This window comes from Pseudonaja textilis, chromosome 10, assembly GCF_049901715.1.
Source record: "Pseudonaja textilis isolate UNSWEBS1 chromosome 10, rPseTex1.2, whole genome shotgun sequence".
Taxonomy (NCBI): domain Eukaryota; kingdom Metazoa; phylum Chordata; class Lepidosauria; order Squamata; family Elapidae; genus Pseudonaja; species Pseudonaja textilis.
In genome coordinates, this window is record NC_141999.1 from 18479489 (window position 1) to 18488309 (window position 8821).

General features: G+C 38.7%; 1 protein-coding gene across 2 annotated transcripts; it reads right to left on the reverse strand.

Moving 5' to 3' along the window:
- Window positions 1-633: 633 nt before the first annotated feature.
- On the reverse strand, window positions 634-6658 carry LOC113448207 (free fatty acid receptor 2-like). 2 transcript variants are annotated; one of them, XM_087939971.1, is made up of 3 exons: window positions 6534-6658; window positions 4493-4582; window positions 634-2928 (listed from the first exon to the last, which is right to left on the reverse strand). In XM_087939971.1, the coding sequence occupies exon 3, from the start codon at window positions 2915-2917 to the stop codon at window positions 1874-1876; it is 1044 nt and encodes a 347-aa protein (XP_087796097.1). In that variant the 5' UTR covers window positions 2918-2928; window positions 4493-4582; window positions 6534-6658; the 3' UTR covers window positions 634-1873. The 2 variants fall into 2 exon arrangements, with proteins under 2 accessions (XP_087796097.1, XP_026574599.2); XM_026718814.2 differs by lacking the exon at window positions 4493-4582.
- Between the last annotated feature and the right edge of the window lie 2163 nt (window positions 6659-8821).

An 8821-nucleotide genomic window follows, 5' to 3' on the forward strand; every position in this document is an offset into this window, starting at 1 on the left:
TTGGGTCTTCTTTGGTTGCCCTGCACAGGAGAAGGGAGCTGGAAAGCAGGTTAGTGGGGTGGGGAGCAGTGGTGGTATTCAATTTCTTTTTACTACCGGTTCTGTGGGCATGACTTGGTGGGCATGGCTTGGTGGGCATGGCAGGGGAAGGTTACTGAAAAATCCCCATTCCCTCCCCACTAACCTGCTTTCCAGCTCCGTTCTCCTGTGCAGAGCAACAAAAGAAGAGCCAGCCAATCGGCTGGGAGTTGGGAGGCAGCGAATAGATGGGGTGGGGCCAACCAGAAGTGGTATTTACTGTTTCCCCGAACTACTCAAAATTTCCACTACCAGTTCTCCAGAACTGGTCAGAACCTGCTGAATACCACCTCTGGTGGGGTGAGAATGGAGATTTTGCAGTAACCTTCTCCTGCCATGCCCAGCAAGCTATGCCAGCAAGCCACACCTACAGAACCGGTAGTCAATTTTTTTGAATCCCACCACTGGACTATGGGAGTGGAATGGGAAACTGCTTCAACCCATGATAAATTAGACACTCAAATGGGAACAATTGTGTTTGCCAAAACCCATCCCTGAAAGTAATCTCAGCGTCAAAACATGGGTGCTTCGATAGGAAGGAACACAGCCTCTAAGAAAAATAAACAGACCATTTATTTCAGCCTAGAAAAATATATAAACGAGGCCTAGAGCTTTTATATACAAGTGACTACTTCAACAGTAATCATTCAAAAAAAAAAAAAAAAGGCACAAAGATATTTCTTTCCCTCTGGTGTCAGGTAGATGGCTTCTTCTGAATCTCTGTAGGTTTTATCTACCACAATCTAGTTTACACACAAAACCAACAAGGTGAAATACGATATGTTGGTTCCAGAATTATATATGTGAACGTTGCAACTGAGGCTTTCTCACAAAACTGAAAATTGGATTCAGGAGATTCAAAGTAATCTCACATCAGTGTTCATTTAAGGCCCTGCTTTAAAAAAAAGCCCTACCAAAAGTAGATCTAGTTTAGTGAATCTTCTAGGTAGATTCGATCTTTTGGAGATGCTGTTTTCTGCTGGTAGAATGGTGCCACTATTTCATTTCCTCCCTGTGATACTCTGAGATTTAAAAGTTGGGATAGCTGCCTTTAAGGCCAAAGAACTAAACAGCTGAACAGAAATATAATAAGCCTTGAGTTTCAGAGGAGCTTATCCAAACAATTCCTTCCAACAAAGATATCATATTGGACAAATATTTTAAGAGATAGTAGTCCATCACAATATACTGTCAGAAGAGTGGAGCTGCAGCAATCAAGTGCTAAAAGAAAAGGATGATCTAACTGGTCTTGGGCTATGAACAATACCAGCTCATTATGACAAAAAAGCAGCTAGTGAATTTTTTTTAAGGAGATGGGCATCATAAAAGCTGCTATGAGAAAATAATTATTGTGTTATCAATGTGTGCCCTTCTATCCATTCAGCTGATGGAGGCAAAGATCTGTCATGGTGACCCAAGCTGGTTATCCATTGGTATTATTATTTACCTGTGACAAAGTCTCAAATATTCTTTGTGAAGTCTGGAGTCTTTGGCAAAAAAAAAGAAGAAGCAAACATGGAATTCTCTGAAAGTCTTGAAAGTCTGAGAACTATAAGCAGATGCCATCTTATCTTTGAAGGTAGTCAAACTGAAAGTTGCTACGAGCAAATTGGGAGCAGCAGACAAGCTTCCCAAACGTTAGTTTGAACATTGGTTGTTGTCACTTAAAATGACATTTCTGTAGGCATTGTTTCAAATTTCACACTTGCTTGGATATATTTGGTGTTGTGTGATCATTTTTAGCTTAGCTGTTCCTGGGAGTTACTGCTCTGTCTAGTAAGACTTTTCTGAGTGATCATTCGTCTAATGTCATAGATGGTTCAAGGGTTGCAAAAGGTGTGGGTGTACTAGATCCTGCCAGTATACTGGGGATGTTTCCAAGAGATAATTCACCAGTTTGTCCTTTTTTGTCATTGTCCCTACAAGACTTACAGCAACATGGACAGCAGAGTGATGTATGATTCCGGAATTTCCTGCAGATGCCAATCCAACATTCTGTAAACGTCCTCCGGATGGTGGAGGAAGAGAAGAAGAAAATAATAGGATCCAACACTGTGTTGAGAGAAGTCAGGCAGAATGTCTCTGTTCTCCAGGAAGGGCTTTTTTTCAACACAAAGCCCACAACGTGGGAGATATTGTAAGGAGCAAAGGCCAGAGTGAAGTTGAGCACGGTAGCCACAGCTAAGCCCATGGCCCTTTGCCTCTTCTGGGGCTTAATGTTTGGCATGCTGTTCAAGATGCGGATCACGTTGACATAGCAGGTAACAGTGATAAGGAATGGAAGTAAGAAGAGGACAAAGAAGAGCTCCAGGCGGAAAGGGAGGACAATGACAAGCTGCTCGGGGGAGAAGTTATGGTAGCAAGTGACGTTATCTGTATGACTCCATGAAGTTCCAGGGAGGTAGTGAACAATGAAGACGATACAACCACAATGGGAACAAGCCAAAAACCAGAAGAAAAGGCTGGCAATTTTTGCATAGGTTGGTCTGCGGTTGAGCTTGTGTTTAACAGGGTAGGCGATACACAGATAGCGCTCTATGCTGACTCCCATGAGGAACAGGGTGCTGATATAAATGCTGCTGTAGAAGAAAAAGTTTGCCAATGGGCAAAGAAGGGAAGGAAGGGGCCATGTGAAAGCCAGAGCAACTTCTGCCATCTTGAAAGGCAGAAAGATCAGAAGGAAAAGGTCAGAAATGGTCAAATTGAGCAACAGGATATCTATGGGGACCGGTTTGCGACGCACTTTGCTCAGGAAGGAGTAGCAGGCCAGAAGGTTGCAAGGCAGACCAACGATGAAGGCAATGATATAGATAATAAGCACCATGGGGTTTTTTTCCATGTTCTCAGATTCTGTAAAGGAATTAGACATAATCAGATGTTTCAAAAAACCAACACAAGTGTTTCTTATTCCTGTATCTGTATCTATATCTATCTATCTATCTATCTATCTATCTATCTATCTATCTATCTATCTATCTATCTATCATCTATCATTTATCTATATTCATAAACATTTTGAATACAGTGTATTGTCAGGGCATATCATTTACAGAAAAGCAAAGAAAGAACCAAAAGGAATATTAACATATATACTAATAACAATAATAATAGTGTAAGAATAGTTTTAAATAGATTTCTCTTTAGCTTATTTGTAGTTCTGTTGGTTATATATATTGGCATATTTATCATTCTAAACCATCTTTATATTTAGTTCATACACAGCAATAATCTTTCTTCATCTAATTTCTATCTCTTATCTCTAACCACTTGTAAAATCTATTCCATGTTGTAGTATTCTGTGTCTTCTTTGTTCTTTATTTTTAATGTCTATCTATCCATCAATGCACAGTCTCATATTTTCCGAATCATATCGTCATCTGATGGGGTGTTCTTATTTTTGCAGTACTGTGCAAATACAATCCTTGCTGTTGTCAACACATGCAAAACTAGATATATAGTCCAGCCTTATACCCAACAAGGATATTTCTGGTTTCAGATCTGTATGTTGCTTGGTCATCTTTTCCAATCAGGTATATATTTTTGTCCAATATTTCTTGCTTTCATACAAATCCACCACATGTAATACTAAGTACCTAGGGTCTGATTATACTGATTATACTTCCAACACTTAGCGGACATATTGCTAACCTTGCTGGGGGCAAATGTCACCTATAAAACATTTTATAGAGATTTTCTTTGTATGCAGGAGTGTTTCTTATTCCTCAAGGCTGAAGAATATTTTTCTGTCTCTGGGATAGTTTCAATTGGCCTTTTGGGGAAGGGTGAATCCGTTTCCTTAATGGTGCTAAAACAGATTTTCCAATGCTCTAGAGGTGCTCAGATCTTATCCATGGATAGATCATCTTCCCTCTTCTGCTCATCTGACTACAGAGAATCAAGTTTAGTTCATCTCTTGTTTTCCCTGATTCTCTAATCTGAAGCCAGCTCACAGCTTCTCATACTTGTATACAGTATTCTTGTATACTGAACAGTTCCAAATTCTTGTATTTTTGGAAGGTGTTTGGAATACTTCTAAGCTTATGGTGTATTCACACAGATAGATGGAGAGCAGGATCAGACTGGATATTGACAATTAGTAAAATATAGAGTAAAACATCCAAATATTATTATTTAATATATTTATTAAGGTGTCTTCTAAAAGAAAAGATTTAATTAGAGAACTTGTATTCCTATGATTTTAGAGTGTGACTAAAATGATGTCGTATTACATGCCAAGAACACATCTAATGTATGTTTTGCAAAATACTCAAAATCTACATTGTCTATATACTTCATGGAAGACTAGTATCTTGGAATGATCTATTAGACAGTTGGGTCAATTCTGGTTGGGGCAGATGGTTCTGGAAATATTTGGCACCAAGCCATCAAGGACTTTATAGATCAATACCAGTACCTTAAATCAGGGCTCTCCAACCTTGGCAACTTTAAGACTTGTGGACTTCAACTCCCAGAATCCCTCAGCCAGCAAAGCCTTAAATTATACCTGGAAGTCAATCATTAATGAATACAGGGCTTGCATAATTAGTATTATAAGTTCCCAACACTGAGAACCAATTAATACAAGGTCTGCTGCATTCTGGACCAATTGCAGTTTCCAAGTAGTTTTCAAGGGTAGTCCCATGTTAAGTCTATTTGCAGTAACTCAAGTGCATGGCAATGAAGAATGTGAGTTACTGTAGCTAAGCTCTCCTTATCTGACATGATCAAAACTGATACCTAGCAAAAGGTAGGTAAAGAATCCTCTGGTTATAACCTTGACATGTTGTTTATGGAGGAGCAGTCCAGAAGGACTTTCAAATTGCAAACCTGTTCTATTTGGACATGTACTGTACAGGCCATTTCATGTAAACAGGTTTAGCTTCCATCTATTTGGTTCCATGCAAACTTTCACAACCTCATGCATGAGGTAAGTATGCTGACAACATGCCCCTTATTGGCCAAGGTGTTTGCTGCAAGTTTGATACCCCTGGACCAGACATACCAAATTCCTGGGTTTATGATTTCATATAGATTTCAAAGAGCAGGGTGAAAAAGCCATGACTACAGCCTCCACAATATGTAGACTGCCAAAATGACCCACTACCAAGGACTGAAATCACCTACTAAAGAAGGAATAGATAAAAAGTACCTCTAATCCCAACAGGCACATATTATCATATGTGGTGGACTTGTGCTATAAAGCAATAATAATAATAACAATGGGCAAAAAGTGATTAGAAAATATGATAGGAAAACATTTAGATCTTAAACTTGAACTGTTTTCATTAGGCATAACATCGGAAAAACTTGATAAGCCAAGTATATATTTAATAGTGCATGTCTTAAGAGCAACGAGGATTATATTTGCACAATATTGGAAAAATGAAGAAACACCGCAAGACGAAGAAATAATTAGGAAGAAACTAGACTGTGCAGAAATGGACAGACTTACGCTGCAGATTAAACAGAAAGACGGCACAGAATATTATCAAACATGGAATTTATTTTATCAGTGATTGGAAAAAAGAGGTGGAGATTAAGAATGTAATCTGTATTCTTAAAACAATTAAATAACACATATAACACAATGTTTATTAAGCACTAACAAAATGTAAACAACAGAAAATCAATAAAATCTTTTTAAAAAAGAAAGTACCTCTAATCCCCAACCCCAAGTGAACTATGGACAATGGTACTATGAGCCCCTGAAAAATCAGGAGGAATATACCAGCCACATCTAAGTTATGTCTTTAGTAATTTAAGAGAATACCAGTGCAATCTCTGTCCTCATTCTAAATATTGTTCAATCTTCAGGACCTATTGTCAGATGACAATGAGACATTCTCTAAACAACTTGAAATGTTGTCGTTGCCTGGGGAATTCATACAGAGCTAATGGTCTAGTATTAAATACTTCTGATTTGTATATTTTGGGGGTTTGTCCCCTATTAACCTGAACTATTGCGACTGAAATTTAAATGCAAATAATATATCACCAAATCAAGATTAGTTGTACCATAGCAAAAACCCCTGGTTGGTATCTCTGTTTGGTATCAACGTTGTTCATGTTATGAGTAACAATCAATCTTTCATTTCAGAGAATTCCTCCTACTGAATTTCAAATGATCCATTAGAGTAAAAAAGCCTTTATTCTTCAATTTTTGGCTTTGAGTTCTAAACTCTTCAGGGTAAAATTTGAGTCCCTAACATCCTATTGCATTATTCAAAAGGAAGACTTTTTGATACCACTGCAAAGAAAAGAGGAGAATCTTATTAGTATGTTGTGTACAAATATTTATTCTTGCCTTTTTCACACATTCTTATAATCCCAAATGCTTCCTATCAGTTTTTAGTAATTTCAGTGCCAAGTTTTCTTTGACTATATCTCTTTTTATCCATACACTTGCTTAATATTACAATGTTTAATTCCCACCACATTTTTATTTAAAATCTTACCTGTATACTAGTGAAATGAGATTACAAACTTCTACTGATCCAGTTGAAGGATATCGATGCCTACATTAGAAAATGAAAGCATCTGTCAGTGACAACAGAGAAATGAAGCTATATTTGCAGAAACTGTGGTCATCAGTAGAAAAAAAGGAACTTTTTACCAGTAGAACAAGAATAATTTGAAATATCTGGAGGAAGTTTTAAATGATGCCGCAAAACTCCTCAATTGCACAATTTACAGCCCTTTATTTATTCTTTATTTAGCTGGGGGTGCAAATCACCCCAACTTTGGTGAGAATAAAAGCGTTCTCAGGTTGACCTACAATTGGGAGGGGTGTGTCCACACAAGTTGTTTAAAAAATTCAAGATGTGGGATACTGTCGTTTATTGAAAACCCTCCTATTTTTTGTTGTTGGTGGTTTGGAGTTCGTTAGTTGGAATGATGACATAATGTCATAAGAGAGGAGAAAAGTGGGATGAAAAAGATATCAACAGGAATTTTCCAAGGCTTCAAGTTATTCTATGGCCCCAGCACAACATCAATTCCATAGAATGGCAGATAGGTTTGCACAATGCTAGATTAAGCTATTTTAGGATTGGGGAATTCATAGTAGACATGCCCTGGGAACTTAATCATTGTGTTAGTATACTGTGGGAAACTGTCTGTTCTCTTAACCTACAAGATGGATTATTTCTTGAGACATAGCTTGTGATGCAAACATAGCAACAATATTTGCATATGGCAGAACCTCATTCACCTTGGTTGATCTCAGAAAAGTTAATCAGGATCAGACTTTTTTTAGGATGGAAGATCCAAGGGCTCTGGACTAGAATGAGAACTTTAAAAAGCATCCAGAAGTGAGCCATAACAAAACACTTCTATACTGTTCCTAATAAAACTAGATAAGCATAGATATTTTTCCTAATCTATTCATATCCAAGGTTCCAGGTTGTGATGTATTAGATGTAAGTTGGTAAGTAGCTTTTGAAGTGATATCCTTGTTAATCCTGTTTTCCCCAAAGCCAAGACCTATCCTGAAAATAAGCCCTAGCATAGTTTTTAATGTGTGCACTTGATATAAGCCCTACCCCACAAATAAGCCCTACTTGAGAGCCTGTGCAGCTGGCCATCCACCCATTCCGTCTGGTTACTTGCGGTGCTGCAGCTAGAACGAGAGGCAGGGGGTGGAGTTGTCTCCTCTGTCCCCACACCAGCTTAACTCAGGGCCCCCACAGCCAGGCCATCTATGCCCCAACACCTGCCTTGCCTTGCGGTGGCAGCACCAGTAGCCATGTGCATCAGGAGCCAGCGTGGTTACCAGCCCACTTATTCTGCTTGCTCACGGCTGCAATGGAACAGGAAGCTGAGCAGCGTGTTGGTCCCATGGCCAACACAGGTGCTGGGGTGTGGATGGCCTGGCTGTGGGGGCCCTGAGGTAAGCCAGAGCAGGGCACATTAAGCATCTCCACACACACATACCCCGCCTCACAGTGGAGGCACTAAGGTGCTGCATAGACTTCTGCCCCACTGTGAGCAAGCAGAGGCAATGGGCCTCCCAAATATAGGGGAAAAAAGTAAGACAGCCCCCCCAAAACGAGCCCCACTGCATATTTTGGGGCCCAAATAAAAATAAGACCTGACTTATTTTCAGGGAAACAGGGTCTTTTGCAAAGAAAAATAACCCACAGTCTTGTTACGTATTAAAAACTTACTAATTTTATTATCACAGAGATTTTGATGTATGAAGAGTTTTGGACACAGTTGATGATGGATGGAAGACAACAGAAGAGGGAAATGAAGAGATGATCTGAAACAAGAGCATAAAATTACTGTAGAATGGAAAGGCAGAGTCACTTAAAGAATGACCATATAGTTGTGATTAAAAGGACATATATTTTAAATGATGACTTTTGCAGTTATCCTCAGAATAGTCAGTGACAAAAAAAGAAATGAGGCCACAAAAATACATCAAAAAATGTGGAGAAAACCGGCTCATAAAATCACTGAGAATTGGACATGATTGAACGGATAATGTCATCATCCTCTTTTGTAGTACGAAACACAACAAAACCTGCTATTGGGCTCATACACACAGGGCAGATTTTTAAAAACTCTTCTTCTCATTTCAGATTCTCCCCTCTTGTTTTTCCTTTGAAAGAAGGTAATTTGATATTTATATATAAGGTGAAATAGAACAAGAACTTTAAAACACACCTACTGTATAATAGATGTCACAATGTAAGTTTTGTTGCTTCCATCCCTTCGTTAACCCAAAGGGGAGCTATTTCCT